General features: G+C 30.8%; 1 protein-coding gene across 50 annotated transcripts in view; it reads right to left on the reverse strand.

The window, feature by feature from the left end:
* LOC139510789 (ankyrin repeat domain-containing protein 26-like) overlaps nucleotides 1–23782 on the reverse strand; it is an 84951-nt gene that overhangs the window by 57738 nt on the left and 3431 nt on the right. For 38 of the 50 annotated variants that reach the window (XM_071297568.1, XM_071297377.1, XM_071297563.1 and 35 more), the window contains exons 2-13: nucleotides 16427–16541; nucleotides 11234–11407; nucleotides 10847–10953; nucleotides 10321–10415; nucleotides 9892–10089; nucleotides 9391–9485; nucleotides 8401–8436; nucleotides 5673–5748; nucleotides 5192–5230; nucleotides 3700–3896; nucleotides 3008–3100; nucleotides 50–119 (exon numbers count right to left, since the gene is read on the reverse strand). In XM_071297568.1, the coding sequence (XP_071153669.1) occupies nucleotides 50–119; nucleotides 3008–3100; nucleotides 3700–3896; nucleotides 5192–5230; nucleotides 5673–5748; nucleotides 8401–8436; nucleotides 9391–9485; nucleotides 9892–10089; nucleotides 10321–10415; nucleotides 10847–10953; nucleotides 11234–11407; nucleotides 16427–16541 (1295 nt within the window). The remainder of the gene's footprint in view (nucleotides 1–49; nucleotides 120–3007; nucleotides 3101–3699; nucleotides 3897–5191; nucleotides 5231–5672; nucleotides 5749–8400; nucleotides 8437–9390; nucleotides 9486–9891; nucleotides 10090–10320; nucleotides 10416–10846; nucleotides 10954–11233; nucleotides 11408–16426; nucleotides 16542–23782) is intronic. The other 12 variants (XM_071297603.1, XM_071297585.1, XM_071297406.1 and 9 more) reach the window with 3 other exon arrangements.

Here is a 23782-nt window from a genome sequence, read left to right on the forward strand (position 1 = left end):
ATCCACATGAAGTATAAGAGTGAAACTTGTTCTCCAGTTTTTATCTTACCTTTCATTTTCTGCTGGCTGAGTTCATCATTAGCAACCCCTGTCAAAACTGTAGGAGTGTATCCAGTATTCTGAGAAAAATCAATAAAAATCAATCAGTGATTTGAATTTGCTTTTTGTTATTAGATTATAATGAATAACCACCTTTAGCTTCATTTATCCAACTAAAAAAAATCATGAAATACAAGAACTGTCTAGTATGCAAAATGCATTCACTGGTGTACATGAATAAAAAAAAAAATACAGATTTTATTTTTATTTTTCAAGATAATGATTTTCGATACAGTAATGTTCAATTTTAAATATTTGATTAAAAATAACTTTCTGAAAGAAAATCCGTGGATTAAGGTAAGGTTTGCATGAAACCTGGATTTTTTTCTTAGTGATATTACACCAATATGATACATCATTTTGTTCAGGGAGGAGTACCCAATCATTTAATGAAAAAAAATCAAACATCGCCCGTCCAGTTTTTTCATGTAAAAAGCTCAAAATTCCGATTTTTGACAATTTTTAGGGAAAATTGTATTTGAATTCTTCTGAAATAATAATGTATGAGAGTGACTATAAAAAATAAAACTGAACAAAACATGTATAAATAATTGTGGTCCATTCATTAATAATAAATTTTAATTAAAAAATCATGAAAAGTTCCTAAAAACAAGATTTTCTAATTTTTGGGTTAAAAAAAACCCCGTTGCCATGGCAACAAAAAGCCAAAATTATCCTTTTTCCGGGTCCACCGTTTCTGTAAAAAACTGTGAACTTTAGGATTTAACTATTTGCATTATAATGAGCTAATAAAATTGGTATGTCCCCGAACTCGTTTTTACGGAAATGGGCGTTATGTGTTCATGTTGTCATTTCTGTAAAACACAAAAAATATTTTGTTTGTTGATCTCCAAAGAAGAGAGTCATCTTTAATAGCATCTTTTTACAAAGAATCATTTTGTCTTGTAACACTTTGGGACTGACCATAGTCAATGAGAGAAAACAGTGATTAACTTAGGGATGACATCAAAGGATCAATGTAGAATAAAAAAAACTGAATTCAAATAGCTTGGGGGGGGGGGGGGGGGATAAAAGTTGCTACAAGTTTTTATTAATTCGACATCGATTTTATATATATCCATATTGGTCAATCAAATTTTTCCCAAATTAAGTTAAGAGGGGGGAGGGGGTCAGTGAACAAACTATGTGAATTAAGTTTTTTTTTTTTTTTATCCTTCATTGAACTTTTGATGTCGTCCCTTAACTTTTATGCCCACAACTATCAGTCGGAAGGGGAGGTGTTTAAATTTGGTCATACTTGTGTACTAATACATGTACAAGACTCTGAGTTTGAAGGAATGTGTCCATGGGACATTGATGATGCCCCCTCTTGCATAAATATAAACCATTATAAAGCATTACGTATACATTTTATAACATTTGGTTGAAGCAAACTAAAGGTAGAGAACAGAAACGAAAAATTCAGAAAACGATCTCATAAAAATACTCCGAGCGTCGTCACTACTTCATTATGATCTCCTATATATATACGGAGAAAGACTAAAAACTAACAATTTCCCGGATTTTATAGTGAGTCCGTGCATGTGTAGAGACACCTGTTACCATCCTTGTTTTTAGATAAATTAATTCAAAGTTGACTGATATGCATAGAAGTTTGTTTGATTAGGGTTTGTAAAATGTCCGGTGGCAAATACTTCTGGTATGTTCAGGACGACACAGTCTGAAAGACACATTTTTAATGCATCCATAAAAAAAAAATACGATTAGAAACATTCCGTCAGTTGTAAAAGTGATTGATAAAATAACATATATTTCGAATGATGTAAACGTGTGGGTTGTGTGCGTATTTGCGGATAAACCTTGCAAACTGTACATTTGAAAGACCAAGTCAACATTCTGTCATTCGTAAAAATTATGCAATAAAAATATCTGAGAATATATATATGCATCCTCTATAAGTAAAACACATCAGTGGCGCATTATGTAAATTCCAACCATTTTAAACGAAATTGACTAAAAGTGTCACAAAAAATGTGCCGTTTTTCACTCAATCCTGCGTTTCTATAATTTGTATTTATACTTTATAAAAAATCGGAAACGGCGTGCATCAGACTTACAAATTCAATGAAAGAGACAGCTTAACAGTCAGTGAAAAAATTATCGGGGTTCTTGGAGCAGAATAAACAACACTTCTATCTTGTGAAAGGACAGGACGGGGACAAGCCATCAAAACACAAGATATTAGATCGATTTCTGTTGAAATGAGCTTCCCATACATTAGTTTATTTTAAGGGTTTTACGGAGGGTGACAAGAGAAAGGGGACGGGAGAAAGGAGAAATGTGTACCCTGTCCGACCCCTCATAAATCTAGATATGTAAAAGTGACGACATCAAAATTCAAATTTATTCTGTGTTTTTGTGGTAAAAAGCATTATGCATTAGTTTTATATATAAGTTGGTTGAGGCAAACTAAAGTTAGAGAACGGAAACCAATTTTGTAAAAACGGACGTGCATTCGGATGGACGTACAAACAGACAAGGATAAAACTCAATACCCTCTTGCTACGGAGGGGGCATGAAACTTTACATTTATGAAATGAAATAAAATAAAATTCCGCGAAACTTTATGAATGGTTTTTGCACAAAGACGTTACGGCTTAACGTGACGTCATATAAATGAAAACTAACAAACTGAAGGTCATAACGTTACTTGTACGATTCAAATTTTGATAAAATTACATCAAAACGGCGATTTTGAGGTAGGTGTTGTTTTATTTTCGATAATATTGTAGTTATCGAACATTGGTTAATCAAAGCAATTCAAAATGGCGGATCCCTCCTTTTTTCAATTATTTGAATTCGAGTTATCTCCCTGTGTACGCAAACCTTACCTTAAAAGACAAAAATACATACATAATTTTTTTTAAAAGTTGTAAGTTACATGTACCTGTTGTTGTTGAAACGTGTGGTCATATTTTGGTCGTTTGGCCTCTGAACCTTGGTATTCCCCACCATCGTCAGTTTCACTTTCTGTTGCAGTCTGAAATACATTAAAATGTGTAGTAATTCTTTTTATACATACTGCATCATGAATTACCCAGATAATAATATTTGATAACTCATAGCTCAATTCTTAATAGTTTGGCAATGAAACAACAGAATTTTGCAACAAAATCAAACAGGTGTAAATAATTCCACATTCTAAAATATATAAATATCAGAACTCTGTAAATCATTGTAGATGACATTGTCACATCAGTATCTTCGAAACAGCCGAACATACACATATATAGTGTAAAACAGTAAGTTGTTTATCTATTTGTATGTTTAAAATAAGGATTATATCAGAGAGAAGAATGCATTTCTATTAATTTAAGCATTATTGTCAAACATAAAAGTCTCAACCAATCAGATATCTATCACCCATGATCTTTTACATAAGTATAACAAAATTTATTCTTTTATAATATATGTACATCTTATCAAATATGCACATATCTACAAAACAGGATCAAATCTAAGGTTGGTCTGAGATAATTTGCACAGGTACAGGTATATGCTATTCAATACAATGACAAGTGTCAATTCACATACCACATCTTCTTACCATATTGTGACTACAACAAACACACAACTTACAATTTCATGTATTTCTGATACATCTTTATCTATGAAAGAAACTTTTGAAGCGGATGATTTTCTAGGTGTGTTGACAGGAGAATTCTCATCTTCGTCTGACCATTCAATTTCAGCGGATGTTACTGATTGGATAGATTTGGCAGATAGTCTTTTGACAGGTATATCATGCCCTTCACTGTGACTGTCACCTTCTTTATCTGTTTAGAGTAAGAAATAGCTTAAAAAATAATGAGGAAACACAACATGTATTCAATCATTTGGAAGTTGGAAAAAAGGAAAGTATTTTAACCTATATTTCTACTTACAAAATTGTTATTTTCAATTGTTTTCCTTGTCTTATTCATGCAACAAAAATGTCTTAACATATCTAAATAGTAAATAAAGTCATGTGATTGACAACCTACAAATCTATATCAAGTAGTAGACAGCAGCAACAACAAACAAATAAATTGAAAATTTTATTATAGGTTCAAAACAGTGCTATTTAAATAAGATGACAGAAACATTTCTAATTTTAGTTGTCATTGTTGTTTAAATGCAAATTTTAACTCAGTAAACATCGTCTCTCATATGGTGATTTATTGGGAGTGGATACAAGAGGGTCTTATTTCAGCAATAAACCAATATATATATTTGAGGATTTCACAGTAGTTTATTGTTTCACATAGATTCTGTAAACCTTGATATACCAATCAATTTTACAATTTTAATTCTACCCTACTTCAATTAACCGTTTGAAAGCCAAACTAACCAGCATAAAAAGAAAGTGTAAACATACCCACCTGACAGCAGATGTCAAGAAAAAGAAAATTATCTATAGCCCAATGCTCCTTTGAAATAGTTTTTTTTCTAAATACAATAATCTAAGAAAAAAGTTGCTGTCAATTAGTGTGTAAACAATGTAATTGTATGCTACAAAACATGAAAAATGTACAACTTGTGACAGGAAATGAGTAATTCACTATTTTCCTGGCACATCAATTATTGGTCAATATTTTTATGAAATTATAACTGGAGTTATTGTCAATTTTTCATATACTCATACACTCTTCTGTAATCATTATTCAAAACAGAAACAAACTCTTCTTTGAATACTATTTATACTAAGATAAATATTTTCCTAATTTTTCTAACTTAGCATACACAGCACTTAAAAGAAACATGATGAATAAAAAAAAAATATGTGAAATAATTTAGATACTTGGTTTCTTGCTAATTTCTCAACATAAATAATAGAAATATAGTCTTTTTTTCTTAGTTTGAGATGAGAAAAATCAAGCTAGTTCAGATGTAAGTTTATTTTAAATAAAATCAGGATTTAGGTTTTATTAACATGCCAGTCTTTTTCCCTCTTTCCAGTCCATTTCATAGTAAAAAAAATGCAAGGAATAAAAAACAAAGGAATAAAATTCATTTCACTGAAGGTTTAGTTAGGTCAGGAAGATTTGTTAATGTTGCAGACACACACCAAGGGGCAGACAACTCATGTTACCTGAAAATGAACTGTTCTTTCTCAAACAGGAACGCCGAGCTAAAGATAAGACATGACTAACTTAAATACGATTTTTAACTTTAAACATGCATAAAACTGTGTAAAAACACAGAAATTCCTATTTTCTATTTATTACTGTGTTAAAAGTCAAACCTTGTTCAACATTAAAATTCAACTAAAAAATCAACAGTATTTTCTCACAATACAATGTTTTATAGATAAATTGCTTAATTTCAATGATCGTTTGATTTTGTTTTCCAAAGATCAAAGAACAAAAAAGATTTTGTTGAACAAATAACCAAATAAAATCCAGTTGAAATTCCATTATCCAAAATTCAAACATCAATCATTTGTACATTTGTATATTCACTCAAATGAAGAAATAAAACCTTCAATAAAACAAGATTTGACGAAAAAATATTTAAAAATTAGGCTTTCACATAAATGATTTATACATGCTGCAAACAAAATAATACAATACCTTCATTATCTGACGCATCACTTCCAGTAGAAAGACGATTTAATGCTTTGGCAAGATTTACTTTTGGCGTTGCACCCTATAAAAAAATATATATATAGTAAAATTACATGACATCTTTCACAATACTAGTTTTATTTAAAAGTGATTTTCTCAAGACCTCTTATATAAAACTTGTCAAATTTTTGATGCATGTTAACTATAGTATATAAAACATTCAATTTTGCAGGAAAATTCAGTATGTTCCTTCAAAGACACATGTTGACATCCAACAGAACCTCTGAATTAGTAGAAGTCCTTTAAGGAATAGTCCATACATTAATTAAGGAAAGGCTATAAATAAATTGTTTTGCTACAGAAGTTGACAATAGGGGAATTTGGATCTTGTTGTAATACGTGACCTGTTTAGTTCAGATCTAAAAAAAAATCCAGAAAATCACAAGATGAAAAACAGCAATGAAAGTAGTTACATCAAAATATTGGTAAGAATTTCCAGAAAATCTAGATGAAAAACAGCAATGGAAGTAGTTACATTAAAATATTGGTATGTCATTTGTTACAAAATCTTGGGTCAATAATTCAAATCCCCAAAAAGGACAAGCCCCAAGGTATTTATCAAAATGATTGATTCACTAAAATGAAATTAAATCTTTAAAATAATGCTTATCTCATAAGTTGGGGCTCAAACAATATGTGCAGGTAACATAAAAAAAGATAACTACCACACAAGAAATCATAGAATTTATATCATTGATTTTTCTGGGGGCAATATTTCACTTTCCTTTTTGAACAAACACATTCAACCCTTTCCTCCATGGATTTTTTTTCACATGCTTGATTTGCATAGGATTTTGTCAATAAAAAAAAATCATCAGGTTTAAAGTATTAATACATTACTAAAATAAATATTTCATCAATAAAATTTCAGTCAGATAATCTCATGAATATCCTTTTTATATTAGACACAAATTTTATTAAGTTTGATACAGATTTTTCGTAGGCAAGACATTACAACTGAGGCACTAAAGACTAAACAAGCATCAAAAGGCATCATTATGGAGTAAAAGGGGTGGGGGGGGGGGTCAAAAGGTGTCATTATGGAGTAAAAGGGGTGGTGTCAAAAGGCGTCATTATGGAGTAAAGGGGATGGTGTCAAAAGGCATCATTATGGAGAAAAGGGTTCAGTTAAGGAAAAATGAAATCAGATTAAACTTTTCAATGATATAATTAACAATTAGAAAGTATAAGTAAAGAAAATTTTCTACTTATAAGAATTACTTGGTAATTTTTCTATTTATAAGTAATGTTCTTAAAAACATACATAAAACAAACTGAACAATATATATGATACAAGTATGCAGATAAAATATATATCCTTCACCTGTATAAAATCCTCTAACATGAAGTGATTTCTGATTGGTGCATTTACAAAAATAATACTAAAATATCAGAACATTACAAAACACAAAATAAATGTGAGGTGGTGTACAGTATACAATAGCATCAATTTGAATGTGGTAAAAGTCTGCTTATAATAGAAATATCTATAATGCACAGAAAAATGGCGCTACCACAACATAAGAGATCATGACCTCTGTACCTACCACACAATACAGAGGGCAGCACTTCTACCTACCTCATCCCTCAGCATTTCAACTTCCTCATCTGTATCGTCCTTTATTTATAAAAATATTTTGAAATTTATTTTCATGAGACTGAATTATTTATGAACAATACTCTTTCAGCCTGTTTGAACTTTTCAACTCATTTTTCTCTTTCTTTTATTTGTTTTTATTTCTAATTAATTTATTACAATTTATTCTAACATTTCATAACATATTTAGATGAATTATTTTCAAAAGATTGTACATGTATTAATTTTTCTTTACTAAGCCACACCACACTTATAAATTTAATTCAAAAAGCAAAGCGGCATAATTTTTTTTTCCATGATACTTGTTACATACATTCTGTGGTGTAATAATTTTGTGCAATTTTTTTCAAACTTAAAAGTGTTTATGTAATTTTGCAGCACATAAACAAATAAGTATAATACAATTGCACATACAAGGAACATATGCCCCTGTGAAAGTATGGAAACATAGTGTGATGAATGAATGGTATAGCCTAGATCTCACCCAAGTAAAAATCCTTTTACCATAGATTGTGTACATAATACTAGGTTGACTATAGTGATTTTGAAGTTTGCATAGCCAGTTTTCAACTTCTGAACTCATTGCAATATTTATGTGGTATCTAAAATTTCTTCAGTAGTATGGGAAGTAGTGTTATAAAGAATGAGAATTCAAGTTTAGAGCGTTCACAATACAGCAAATTAGTCAAACAAGACCAAGACAAAATAATTAATAAAAATATATTGAACATGTCATTTCTATGAGTTTAAGTCTTCAGACTCTTAATTAATGAATGCTCTGATTAAGATCATAAAAAAAATATATTTAAGTGATGAAAAGAAGATCATTCCTAAGAGTCTTCCTAGAATCTTGAATGATCCAGGAATAAATGTTGGCACATGTGACAATTTTTATTTTTATTTTCAAAAATCACATCCTATGGTGTTTACAAGTTAAACTGCATGCATTATACATTCACTTTAAATGTATGTTGCAATATCTATATTTATTCTAAGTTTACATGGGATTAAAATGTTCTTATCAATACATGTCACAACATATTCCACAATGAGTTCAGACAACAAAAGATAACTTACTAAAGTTGGTGAAGGTAGTTTCAAACCTCCTGTTCTCTATTGAGAAATTAACAAATAACAACCATCAGTTAAAAGATAATGTATCCACATATTGTGCAATATTTTCATGTAGGATTACACTTTTGAATCTATTTCATTCATTTTAAGGATAATTCAAACATATCAAAACTTTAATAGATACTAAAGCTTTTTGACTGCGAAAAACAGTGACATCACTCTAACTACAATTCTTTCCTGCCATTATGGAATTCTAGGACAACCCAAATTACTAGCCAGGAATCTATTCATACATGACCATTAATAGTGTCATGCTTGTGACCTGCTACATGTATCAAATGATTTCATACAAATAAATATTTATACTTTTCATAGCAATCTCCCACTGCCTTTCATGTAAATGAAAACAGTTTAGCATTTTCATAAAAAAAAAATGGTTTCCAAGGGTATTTTTTCAGTATTAATCATTATATTTGCATCAGTACTTCATCAAGATTGTCAATAGGCTATAGTTGGTTGTGCCTAACACGTGTACAGCTTCTGTAAATAATCTTTGCAAATTCAAATAATAGGTTAGTTCTTAACAAAGATAAAACCTTAAATTTAACAAAGTAGATAGTATAAACATGATAAACTGACCTTTCAATTCAGTAGGATAGATAGCTATTTTCCAGATTAATGTAAAATTAAAGACAACAACACAGAGTTGATTATTAGCAGCATAAAAGGTTTTTAAGTGACTGAACAAGTAAAATAATAAGTTTTCCTAATGGAATATCAAATTTTTAAACTATTTATTACTGTAAAAACAATAATTACAGGATGAACAATCATTCATTTTCAATACATCACTGTGTCACCAATTTTTTTTACTAAAACTGACTCAAATGTCTCTTCACGTCTATATTTAATAATTCATATTTTACTATCTATTCCTTAAGTGATATATTAATTATATAAGTGAGACATGGTCTCACATATAAGTGTTCTCACCTTCCCATGTAAACTAAGACTCATGTCAGCATCAGATTTCCATGAGTCATCTCCAGCACTTTTACTGAAAGTACCATCTTCATCAGAGTCATAATCTATAATTTTAAAAAAATGCATTTATTTACTCAAAATATAAGTAATAACACCTATTCAGACCACTATGAACACAATCAGAATGTAGGATCAGTTCATTAAAATATGTAGCAGTCTTGATTCCCTCTGTACTGTCTGAAATTTCAAGATCTGCTTATGTACTTTTTAAATACTAGTCACATCAAATAATGACAACAGATTACTATTATACTGTGTATAGTTAAAAAAAAAAGTGAAAATTATTTTCTTTTTTTTCTGTATTTGTCAAACTTAAAGGGAGTGCCTGTCTCTTTTGTGAAGCTATTATATTGTTAATATGCTGTACTGGTATTCTCTGAAAAGCTTAAATAGTAGGAGAAATAATCAGAAGTTTCTACTAGCCATTCTGATGAAATAACATTTTCTTACCATTTGCCATATTTGTAGCAGGCAGCCCAAACATTAAATCACTAGTATTATCCTGTCTGGGGGTGGTAGTTCTACTTGATATGGATGGCATCCTGGGTGTACTGGCCACACTACCTGACTGTTTGTTGTTATGTTCTATCAGCAGATGGGAACAGGCATGCTGACCCTTTTGATTGGCTATATCTTCAGCATTGAATCCTGGAATCAAGAATAAGAAATCATGAATTCTTTTGAAAATTTTAAAATATCTATTTGTGTAAGAACTGATGTCAGTAATGTGGTTTTTTTCATGTTTCAATTATCTATTTTATAATATCTTGTCCAAAGGAACAAAACAAATTATTTTGATATTTTCAAAATTGATTTCAAAAGTATTAATTACTCATTTTATAACTGATTATGTAAAATATTCAAAACAAGTCTAAATACCTTTTGTATCTTTGATTTGGGTATCTGCACCAACCGTTATCAAATCTTTCACCTGAGTTATTGCCCCTTCATAACAAGCATACATCAATGGTGTCCTGAAAAGAAAAAAAAAACATTTGCTTAAAAAAATCAGCATCCACTTGTATCTATTTTTTCAAACAATTCATAATTTTGTTATTTTCCATGTTATCTTAAATTAGAATATTTGTAACATAGTTCATCCATCTCAAATATTGCCTCTGATTGTAATCAAGCAAGCTGGCTTTCAATACAACCTAGATTTTATACCATAATCTTTTTTTTGTACAGAACATAAAGTTTGTTTAAAAGCATAAAAGAGTTGAGTAAGTTCACTGCCAAAACCAGTGTGTCCATTTTTTCACAATTCCCTAACATATTTCATTCTTTTACCCAGTTCCACTTTCTTTAACCCCTAATCTCTAACATCCCAAAAACTGTTAGCTCCTAATGTTTTCAAGATAAAGAGTAAACAGAATCATGGCATGAAACCCACGCATTTCCTTACCTCCCATCTGCATCCATCACATCAAAGTCGGCTCTGTTTTGTAACAATATCTTTGTCACTTCATCTTTCTTATTCTTCACAGCAAGATGTAAAGGAGCAAAACCATTCTACAAGACAATAACATGGCATTATACAAAATATTATACATTAGTTGTTTCCTTTATTGTTTTGTACATAAATTAGGCATTTTGTTTCTTTTTTTAATTGTTTTACATTTGTTGTTTCAGGGCTTTTGATAATCGTCCAAACAGTATGGGTTTTGCTCATTGTTGAAGGCTGTACAGTGACCAATCATTATTACCTCTTATGTAATTTTGTTTTAAATCATGACTGAGCCGGAATTAGTCAAATAAAGATATGTATAACATGAACAGAAATACAACTAACCTTATTTCTAATGGTGATGTCTGCTCCACTTTTGATGAGAAGACGTAAAATATTAGTGAAACTATTTTTAACAGCAACATGTACAGCAGTATCTCCGAGTCTGTCTCGTGTGTCAACATCAGCAGTGTGTTGTAGTAATAACATGACACAATCTTCTTTCTTACATTCAACAGCCTGATAAATAATAAAAAAATAAAACAGCATATGTATATACCAATTGTTTCATCTCAACTTTCAAAAAGAAATACCAATAACAAATGAAAAATAACAAGAATGTGTACATAGTATATGGATGCCCTAATCGCACTATAATTTCAGTGGACCATGAAATGGGGGTCAAAAATCTAATTTGGCATTGAAATTAGAAATATCCTATCATAGGGAAACATGTGTACATGTACTAAGTTTCAAGTTCATTGGACTTCAACTGCATCAAAAACTACCTTGACCAAAAACTTTTACCTACAGCAGGACAGACAGATGCACAAATGGATGGACAAATTAATGAACAGACCAAAAACACATATATATTATCATGTATCTTTTCAAGAAATACAAAACACTCATTTTCTATGTGGATGCGATCACCATGTGCACAAAACATGGGTTCAATTTTGAAATGCAAACAAAATATCATTCATATTTGTTTTTAAAAGAGAAATTGTCTTGAGGAAAAACAATTGCATCTTTTCAATTTCCTTCTTTTTAGATCTTGCTTCAACTGTTATTGAAAATGATGGGTCAGTGGTCATTATAAATAATCATTCAATATATTTTACTTGAATTGGCAGCAGCATAGATTTGAGGTTAATCCTCAATTCTGGCATAAAGGAATGTTAAAATTCATCCCCCTTTTTTTAATTTATTGATCTATATAATATCATGTGATTTAATACACCTTAATTATAATACCTATCCCAAATTGACTTAGTGGTCATAGCTTCAAGAAGAACTAAAGCAAATGAAAAACTTTCCTTAAAAGTCATGTAACACTACTGGTATTTGATTTTAATCAATGGCAAAATATATATATTCAGAAATATTTTATATAACCGTGTTAATCTGTCATTTAACTTGACCCATTAGTTTATATTTCAATCCATTTAAATACTACAAACATAGATGTAATACATCTATAGGATTCTATGCTACAACTTTATGGATTGTCAATAAATTTAATTATTTCCAAAATTAAATAATAACAAACAATATTTTGACTTTATCTTGAGACAACTAAAGCATTTTAAAGAATGATATGACATAAAATAGTTGCTATGCCCAAAATCATGAAAATGGCAGTTATTCAACAGTATCAAGACAGAATCTATCTTTAAAACAAGATTTACATTTTCCATACATTCTTTACAGTGCCTATCACATATCTTACATAATCCTAAATAAAGTACATTTACTTAATACTTTAATACCCCAAGGATAATTCATATGCTAAATGTTGGCAATGATAAGAGAAACGTTTTTGTGGTATACTGATTAAGAAAAGAGGATTTAATAGGACTACCATTCACATGCTATATATCAGTACTATGTGTTGTGAAAGGATTTATCTTCACAAATATTTCAATAACTTATTCTAAAGTGTCCCAGGTAAACAGATACTACCAATTCATTGGGAATTCAGACCAACTGTTCATTCATCAATTATTGATATAATTGACAAAAGAATAAGGCTGCAAATATTTGACCATTATTGAATCAATATATATTTTCACTTTTGATCACAAGGAGTATGTGGTTTGTCCTAAAACACTACATACCTCTTAAAATATATGTGACACGGTCATAACTACATGTAGGCCATATACAGTCAATGTAAATTCTCAATCCTCCCTGTATAGATGTCAGAATAAAACAAGACAAGTAGAGGGGAAAACTATTCCTATTTACACAAGGAAACCCAAATATGTATACTTGTCATCAATTCATATTAAATGATAAAATAAAAAGATGGGGTATGATTGTAAATGATACAACTATCCACCAAACTTCATTTTTGCGCCTGTCCCAAGTCAGGAGCCTCTGGCCTTTGTTAGTCTTGTATTACATGTGTATTATTTGAATTTTAGTTTCTTGTGTACAATTTGGAAATTAGTATGGCGTTCATTATCACTGAACTAGTATATATTTGTTTAGGGGCCAGCTGAAGGACGCCTCTGGGTGCAGGAATTTCTCGCTACATTGAAGACCTGTTGGTGACCTTCTGCTGTTGTTTTTTTTCTATGGTCGGGTTGTTGTCTCTTTGGCACATTCCCCATTTCCATTCTCAATTTTAAGTTCAGTGATAATGTGCACATATGTACATGATGTTAAGAATATAAATCATATAGATTATAGTTTTGACATACACCCACCATCTTCTTCTGCAATATACTAAATTAAAATCTTCCAAAACGGACTTTTAAAAGTTTTCATTACCAGCAGTCATTTTTATTTGTTATAGAATATGACAATATCTATATATTTTGATTAATATCTATTCATGATCTTGGGTCTTCATTTTCTGAACAGTAACCTATATTCTTTAATAAATATATGAACGATATTACCCCAAAAATGTACAGTTTTCTTAACTACTCTGACAGTTTCTATCAATTGATAAAAGTAATAAATCTAAGTAAACAACAGGCATTTAAAAAATATGGATCTGTATACTGATAATAAAGAGCACTTGAAATTCCATTTAAATACCTCTTAGATTTATTAAAAATACAACTGTTTTTATCTTTACCTTATATTAATATGAGTTTTACAATTTTACAACAACAAAAATATGAAATCCCTCTTTTTCTGTAGCTTATTTATACATGTTAATTAGAAAATGTTTACCAGTTTACTCAAGATCAATTTTAACCTTCTAACGAAATAGATTGCTTGTGACCTTCCCTACCATAAGTGACACATTTACTCACGATCAAGACAAATAGTAATACATATATTTGTGAGTATCACATGGGAAACAATGGGAAAAGGGGCATTACAAATGTCAAATACACAATTTTAATAACGGAGTAGATCCAGTATGGGCCAATTTTGGCCTCTCTGTGTTCATCCTCAACCTTTATATATGTTATGTGTTATCATCAAATACAACTTACATTTCAATATTAAGAATGAACACAAATGCAGCCACTTTCATTTAAGATTAAAACTGTCTAAAATTTAACTAAAATGCTAAAATTGTTAAGATTTCAGTAATTTAGCATGACTTAATGATGCTACATGTAGTACCCGATATATAAGCTTTGAATTGTCAAAAACAGCCCATATTTATTTAGCAGAAGTATTCTACTTTCCGATAAATAATTAAAAGTTTACATTTTAAGAATTTTGTAAAAACTGCTATATTTTGGGGCCAAAAAGGGGTCTTACTGGTCCTACTCATTTAGGAATTGTATATGTACATTGTAGGTGTGACTTTCATTTCGAATCATCAAAATGATTTTGATCAGGGACACCTAGCTGACATCAAAATATAAGGTGACCTACATGTACAGTTGCTAACCCTCTATGTCATTTGTTCTCTGATTAAGAGTTTTCATAGGCAACCATACCACATTATCTTATTTTTATATTCATTGGTTGAGAATTGTCTCATAGGCAACCATATCACATTATCTTATTTTTATACTCATGGTTGAGAATTGTCTCAATGGCAACCATACCACATTATCTTATTTTCATATTCATTGGTTGAGAATTGTCTCATAGGCAACCATACCACATTATCTTATTTTTATATTCAATGGTTAAGCATTGTCTCATAGGAAACCATACCACATTATCTTATTTTTATATTCAATGGTTAAGAATTGTCTCATAGGCAATCATACCACATTATCTTATTTTTATATTCAATGGTTAAGAATTGTCTCATAGGAAACCATACCACATTATCTTATTTTTATATTCAATGGTTAAGAATTGTCTCATAGGCAATCATACCACATTATCTTATTTTTATATTCAATGGTTAAGAATTGTCTCATAGGAAACCATACCACATTATCTTATTTTTATATTCAATGGTTAAGAATTTTCTCATAGGAAACCATACCACATTATCTTATTTTTATATTCAATGGTTAAGAATTGTCTCATAGGAAACCATACCACATTATCTTATTTTTATATTCATATGCACAAGACATGGTCAGGAGTTTAATTGTTATTGAGTGGTCACTGTCTCACACCATTGTCTTTTATTTTATGTTATTTCCTTAGATAAAGGCTAATATTTATTTTCTCTTTTTTACCGTTTCATATTTGTTGTCTTCTTATAGTTAACTATATACCGATAGGGTTTTGCTCACTTCTAGAGGCTGTATAGCATGTATAGGGACCTGCAGATGTTTATTACTTTGTGCTGTGGTGGATAAATTGCTCATTTGCAATCATACCACCTATTTGTTTTGTATGTACCCTGTATATGTATAATGCAAATATAAGGCCCAGATTAGGTAGATAGAATGTTTCAATATACAAAATACTAAAATGTCAAAAAAGGAATCATTGAACTTTCTTTAATATCTACATGTATCAGCAATCATTATCTTTTAATAATAAATCTAGGTCTAGACACATTGTATGCACAGTAAAAATGAGAATGGTATTTTAAAAGATTTTTTCTCTAGTTGATATTATCATTACTTCATCTGCAATAAATTTAGTACAACTATTCTGCCATGTAAAATGTATACATGTATATACATTCATTGTATACATGTATACATGTAAGTAATACATTTTGTACATATTAACTCTGGCATCAACACTTCTGTGGCTCATCCTAGTTGTCAACTACATTTGTACTCAAATGAGTTTCTAGTTTTAAGACAAACAGGAATTATGAAAACGTTCTGACTATACAGTATGATTTTATTCTCATTGTGAAAGGCAATTAGGTGACCTAGAATTGCTTAAATCTACTTATTCTAACTCTGGTGGATTGTTGTCTCATTGGCAATCATACAACACCTCTTTAGTTTCATATTGTACATTTTTTGTGTGTGCATGAAACAACTTTAATAAATAATAAATTTTGAATTCATGCATTGCAATTCAGTGGGTAGACAATAATCATGATAATAACGATTACACAATTTTTGTTATTTGATACCATGTATACACATATTTTTTTTAATTTAAACTCATGACAAAAGATATTTTATGCCATACCTTAAGAAGGGGAGTTTTGCCTTCATTATCTCCAATATTTGGTTTTGCATGCCACTCCAATAATTCCTGGACAACTGGTTTATTACCTTTCACACAAGCAAGATGTAAAGGTGTTCTGAAATTTAAAAAAAAAAATGTAGAATTAGGACCATCTACATCTTACATTGTCATGTACATGTGTACATGTATATGTAGAAGTATACATGTTCAAGTACTATGATGGATATCACAGTCCATTCTGAACCTGTTAGTGCATGTGCCTCTAGAAAAAATTCTTTGCTAATTTTAGTCATTTTGGTTGCTTTTTCATTTACCCTTTTGCCAACGAGTCCTGGTTAACTGTGATTCACACTTCAGACAGCTGACAATGAGTCCCGTTTTACTGGGATCAGAAGACCTCTTTTACATTTCCCATTCAAAACATTGCAAACATGGGTTATATTTTTTTGTTGAATACCCAGATGTAAGTGTAAACATGGCACTTCTGTTTGTTGAAAACGGTGTCAAAATCAGAAGAAATTTACAGAATTTACGAGAACTTGAAATAAAGGAACTTTTTTTTTTGAAAGATTAGAATATTGAAGAATTGAAGCCAGACTAGTATACTTTTTAGACATAAAAGTTTGTTTAATGTACAAAACACCAATAGTGGAATTTTGAGAATTTCATCTAATAAGGCTGAAAATTTGCAAATTTTGATTTTTTTATGAACAAAAATTTATACAAACATGAATAAAACTGTGAACATGGTGTTTGTGAATAAAATAAAAATAAAAATAAATACAGACAACTTTTTATTGATTTTTATTAAGAAGAATTCCCACTTGTGTCATATTAGCCAGGGAAGCCATCGTCTCCTAGTAGCTTCTGTCAGGGTAGCTATCGGGTGAAAGGGTTAAGGTATACTTCAAATCCCAAATAAACGTTTTCTAAAAAACTCAACATTCTTGATATCATCTTAAGGGGACTATGTTATAACAAGAGTGCACACGCTGAAATGTCTCGCCTTCTATACTAATCATTGATATTATGTTGATAGTCCTAAGTATAAAGCTAAGCTTTATTACAACTGTCACATAAACTTAACATTAACCAAGATAACTAAACAAAGACCAATGAACCTTGAAAATGAGGTCAAGGTCAGATGTACCATGCCAGGCAGACAAGTACAGCTAACAATGCTTCTATACAACATATATATATAGTTGACCCATTACTGATAGTTTAAGAAAAATAGACCAAAACACAACCAGATGCTCCGCAGGGCGTAGCTTTATACGACCGCAGAGGTTGAACCCTGAACGGTTTGGGCAAGTATGGACACAACATTCAAGCTGGATTCAGCTCTAAATTTGGATTGTGATTAAATAGTTGACACAGCATAGGTTTCTGACACAGAATGAATGTGTTCTAATGAACTTAAAATTTTTGTTTTCTCTTAGAGCAATTCACTATGCTGTTGAATATTAATCCTCTCAAAACAAGAATGTGTCCTCAGTACACGAATGCCCCACTCGCACTATCATTTTCCATGTTCAGTGGACCGTGAAATTGGGGTAAAAACTCTAATTTGGCATTAAAATTAGAAAGATCATATCATAGGGGACATGTGTACTAAGTTTGAAGTCGATTGGACTTAAACTTCATCAAAAACTACCTTGACCAAAAACTTTAACCTGAAGCGGGACAGACGGACGTAGGTGGGGCATTAAAATGTTTGAAGAAATTTTCTTTTTTATTTATGAAATTTCAAATGAGAAAAATTGAACCCAATTTTTTTAATCACATCCCCCTTTCCCTTATTCCGAAACTAATCTCAATTAAAATTTCTAATGGAGTTTGCAACAATAACTACTCATTTAAATACATCATAAAATATTAAGATTTAAAAAAAACTGCTTGTTATCACTGAATGTTATTTATTATAATTTATCAGTTGGTAGTAAAAAGTGAATATACATTGTATATTGTATATAACAAAGATTTAAGTTGATTCTGGACAAAGAAAGATAAATCCAATTAAAAAAAAATCTTGCTATTGCACAATATTTTGCAATTAGATATTTCTTGCTTACTATTCTGGACAAAGAAAGATAACTCTAATTAAAAAAAATTTGCTATTTCACAATATTGTGCAATTAGATATTTCTTGCCATTGCGCAATACTGTGCAATTGAAAAGACTTGCTATTGCACAACACTTAATATAATAATTTTAGATCCTGATTTGGACCAACTTGAAAACTGGGCCCATAATAAAAAATCTAAGTACATTTTTGGATTCAGCATATCAAAGAACCCCAAGATTTCAATTTTTGTTGAAATCAGACTAAGTTTAAATTTGGACCCTTTGGACTTTAGTGTAGACCAATTTGAAAACAGGACCAAAAATGAAGAATCTACATACACAGTTAGATTTGGTATATCAAAGAACCCCATTTATTCAATTTTTGATGAAATCAAACAAAGTTTAATTTTGGACCCCGATTTGGACCAACTTGAAAACTGGGCCAATAATCAAGAATCTAAGTACATTTTTAGATTCAGCATATCAAAGAACCTAACTGATTCATTTTTTGTCAAAATCAAACTAAGTTTAATTTTGGACCCTTTGGACCATAATGTAGACCAATTTGAAAACGGGACCAAAAGTTAAGAATCTACATACACAGTCATGACAGTTAGATTCGGCATATCAAAGAACCCCAATTATTCAATTTTGATGAAATCAAACAAAGTTTAATTTTGGACCCTTTGGGCCCCTTATTCTGTTGGGACCAAAACTCCCAAAATCAATACCAACCTTCCTTTTATGGTCATAAACCTTGTGTTTAAATTTCATAGATTTCTATTTACTTATACTAACGTTATGGTGCGAAAACCAAGAAAAATGCTTATTTGGGTCCCTTTTTGGCCCCTAATTCCTAAACTGTTGGGACCTAAACTCCCAAAATCAATACCAACCTTCCTTTTGTAGTCATTAACATTGTGTTTAAATTTCATTGATTTCTATTTACTTAAACTAAAGTTATTGTGCGAAAACCAAGAATAATGCTTATTTGGGCCCTTTTTTGGCCCCTAATTCCTAAACTGTTGAAACCTAAACTCCCAAAATCAATCCCAACCGTTCTTTTGTGGTCATAAACCTTGTGTCAAAATTTCATAGATTTCTATTAACTTTAACTAAAGTTATAGTGCGAAAACCAAGAAAATGCTTATTTGGGCCCTTTTTGGCCCCTAATTCCTAAAATGTTGGGACCAAAACTCCCAAAATCAATACCAACCTTCCTTTTGTGGTCATAAACCTTGTGTTAAAATTTCATAGATTTCCATTCACTTTTACTAAAGTTAGAGTGCGAAAACTAAAAGTATTCGGACGCCGGACGACGACGACGACGACGACGACGCAGACGCCAACGTGATAGCAATATACGACGAAAATTTTTTCAAATTTTGCGGTCGTATAAAAACTTAACACTGTGCAATGAACCGTGAAAATGAGGTCACGGTCAAATAAAACCTGCGAGACTGACATAAAGATCATAAAATATTTCCATACACCAAATATAGTTGACCTATGGCATATAGTATTAGATAAAAAGACCAAAACTCAAAAACTTAATTTTGACCACTGAACTATAAAAATGAGGTCAAGGTCACATGACATCTGTCCGCTAGACATGTATAGCATACAATCATTCCATACAACAAATATAGTAGACCTATTGCATAAAGTATGAGAAAAACAGACCAAAACACAAAAATTTAACTATAACCACTGAACCATGAAAATGAGGTCAAGGTCAGATGACACCTGCCAGTTGGACATGTACACCTTACAGTCCTTCCATAGACTGAATATGCTAGCCCTATTGCTTATAGTATCTGAGATATGGACTTGACCACCAAAACTTAACCTTGTTCACTGATCCATGAAATGAGGTCAAGGTAAAGTGAAAACTGTCTGACAGACATGAGAACCTTGCAAGGTACGCACATATCAAATATAGTTATCCTATTACTTATAATAAGAGAGAATTCAACATTACAAAAAATTTGAACTTTTTTTTCAAGTAGTCACTGAACCATGAAAATGAGGTCAAGGTTATTGGACATGTGACTGACGGAAACTTCGTAACATGAAGCATCTATATACAAAGTATGAAGCATCCAGGTCTTCCACCTTCTAAAATATAAAGCTTTTAAGAAGTGAGCTAACATCGCCGCCGCCGCCGCCGTAGCCGCCGCCGGATCACTATCCCTATGTCGAGCTTTCTGCAACAAAAGTTGCAGGCTCGACAATAAAACAGTATTTTTTATACGTTATATGTCATGTATATGTTTTATACATGTGTGTACATTTGTATATGTATTGAGATTTATGGATTTATTTAATATGTTAATGTAATTATGAAATACATGTACAAATTTACTGGTAGAAAAAATTGACAGGTACAATTTTTAGGTATAAAATGATAAATTCAGTTATCATGGTTATGGAGAAGAGAAAACCCTAATCTAAATCTTTTAATATGTTTTTTGCTGCAAAAAACGGTTGACACGTTTTGTTTGTGGACAAGTCAGAGCTCTGCATAATTAATACATTTCACTAGTCCAACACATTTTTAGAAGCCTGTTGTTATATTTGTATGCAAATGAATGTCTAAAAGCTAGTGCAATAACTGCCTTAGTTCTTCATGTATCATGTTAATGCTGTTACCAAAAACAGGTTAGTTTTCATATCACACAAAGTGACTATTACTATGACAGTCTCTGTTTATACATTGTACATGTTGTATATGAATCATAGTTATCTTGTACTGTAAACTCGTACCACTAAAAAAAAACTTGTACCAATGCAAATTCGTACCACTGCTAACTCGTACCACGGTAAATTCATACCATTGTAAACTCATACCAATTCATTTAAATGCATTCAAATGGTGTTTAATGATGAATATTTACTTTAATTTCACTCAATACCTCTTATAAGTCTGTAAAACGTACATAATTTGAAATTACAATGACAAATTTGTAGTTAATTTTCCTTGTCTAATTGGATAGAGAAAACCGTTGCAGATTGGCTTTGTTGTACAAATGTACGTATTGTAACAGCTAATATTTGAAATAAACATTTAATTCTGTTGTTAAAAAAAAACACAAAAAACATACGCATTGATCTTTCCACAGAAGAAAGTAGCTGATTATACATGTATGCAATGGTACATTGTACCTAAGATCATCCTCAGTTAAAGTAGGGTTCATGTTGCTTAGTCTTTCTAAGTTTTTATTAAAATCTGGTATAAAATTCAAGTAATTCAACTTTTTTTTTTATTAAGTTTACAAAAAAGAAATCATAAAATATTCATATTTTAGAATATATTTTAATGGTACGAGTTTGCAGTTGCACGAGTTCTGAATGGTATAACTTCCCAATGGTACTTATACAAGTTAACGTTGGTATGAATTAACTTTTTTGGTACGAGTTGAAATGGTACACGTTTACAATGGTACGAGTAAATGTCTGAGTTATCTTGCTTACGCTGTATATTTATATATATAAATAAGCCCTCAAAGTCCCAGTTAAAAAACAGGTAGTGGTTTATTTGGGAAAATACAGAATAGATCTTTTCAAGAATGCCAAGAAGAAATTATGGGTGTCAACAGGTTATAAACATTGTAAAAATAAATTTTAATTATTATTTTAAGAAGAAAATTTTGATTTTCTTATTCATAACACTTCCGGTTCCGGCGAAGACAGCAAAAGGGTTTTTTTTGGTGCCCCTAATTTTTTAAAAAAATCTGAATCAATCCTGCATAAATTTGGTGTCCCTATTAACATTTTCTCCATGAAAGCTTCAACACAACATTGACATATCTTTTTAACTAACATTTCATTCAGAAAAAAACATAATGAGTAAAACAGCAACTCCAAAGACAGGCACCATGCCGACCTCAATTAACAACAAATCTTGTGCCCAATGTGAAGAAACATTTAAGAAAAATCAAAAATGTATGAACTGTAATATATGCCGATATTGGTTCTGCATAGAGTGTAGCCACGTTTCAGCAAAATTATATGAGTTACTGAAAACCGAGTCGACCCCTAATTTGCCATTTAACTGTGATGGATGTGTCCGCGTATTACCAAAATTAAATGAGTTAGGGTTACACATTGAGAGACAAAGGGTACTTTTTGAAGAACTTGATACTAAATTGAAAGTAGTTGAATCCAGCATGGATGTTAAAATTAACCAAAGAGTTGAAAGAGCCTTTGAGTCGTTTAGAGACAGAGAAGAAAGAAAATGTAACTTAATAATTCACAATGTCCCAGAACCAGATTGTAGTACTGATAATAAGAAAAGAGATGATGAAATTTCATTAAAAGATATATTGCACACTGTTCAGAGTGATGAAGTTGAAATTAAATCATTTATAAGATTGGGTAAACCAAATGAGAGTAAACCAAGACTGATGAAAGTAACTGTTGGCTCCGTTGTAAATAAGCATAAAGTTCTAGGGAACTCTAAATTGTTAAGAAGGAAAAACAGTGATGGGTATACTGTACATAAATGGAACAATATTTATATTACCCCTGACTTGACAAAAGAGGAGAGAGATATTAACACTGAGCTGAGAAAAGAGCTAGAGAGGAAGAAAAAAGCAACAAACAATGCAAACTTGGTAATTTTCCGGGGGAAAATCATTGAAAGAAAAGACATTTCTGGTCAGTCTAGTATGACAAATACAGCTAGTAGTGTTGAAAGTGGCGGTTTAGGTCAGACTGCCAATTTTCGACCGTAGACTTTCTATAGAAAAGATCAAACAACATGTAAATACGTTAATTCCATTTGGTTTTTGTTACAGTTCAAATGTTACAGTTAATTTTTTTAATAACTTTGATAATGCAGAAAATGACAATGCAAGTACATCTAATGTTGATTCAGCAAGTGAATCTGATGATATATGCGAAAAGGGTGGTGAAATAAGATATAGTACATCTGAGAGTGCTAAAGATAGTACGCAAGATAATGCATTTTTTAATAATTTTGATAATGCAGAAAATGACAATGCAAGTGAATCTGATTATATAAGCAATGATGGTAGTGTGATAAGTGATAGTACTTCCGAAAGTACAGAAAATAACAGGCAAAATAATATTGATGATTTAGATCGAAATATTAACCCTTTAATTGTAAACAAAGTAAAGTGTATGTACACCAATGCTGATCAATTACGTAATAAAATTGATGAACTTGAAGCACAAATACAGGTCATGAAACCAGATTTTATTTTTATAACAGAAGTTTTGCCAAAAACAAATATTGATATAGATTGCATTTCTCCATTATTTAAC

This window comes from Mytilus edulis, chromosome 1, assembly GCF_963676685.1.
Source record: "Mytilus edulis chromosome 1, xbMytEdul2.2, whole genome shotgun sequence".
In the NCBI taxonomy this organism is placed as follows: domain Eukaryota; kingdom Metazoa; phylum Mollusca; class Bivalvia; order Mytilida; family Mytilidae; genus Mytilus; species Mytilus edulis.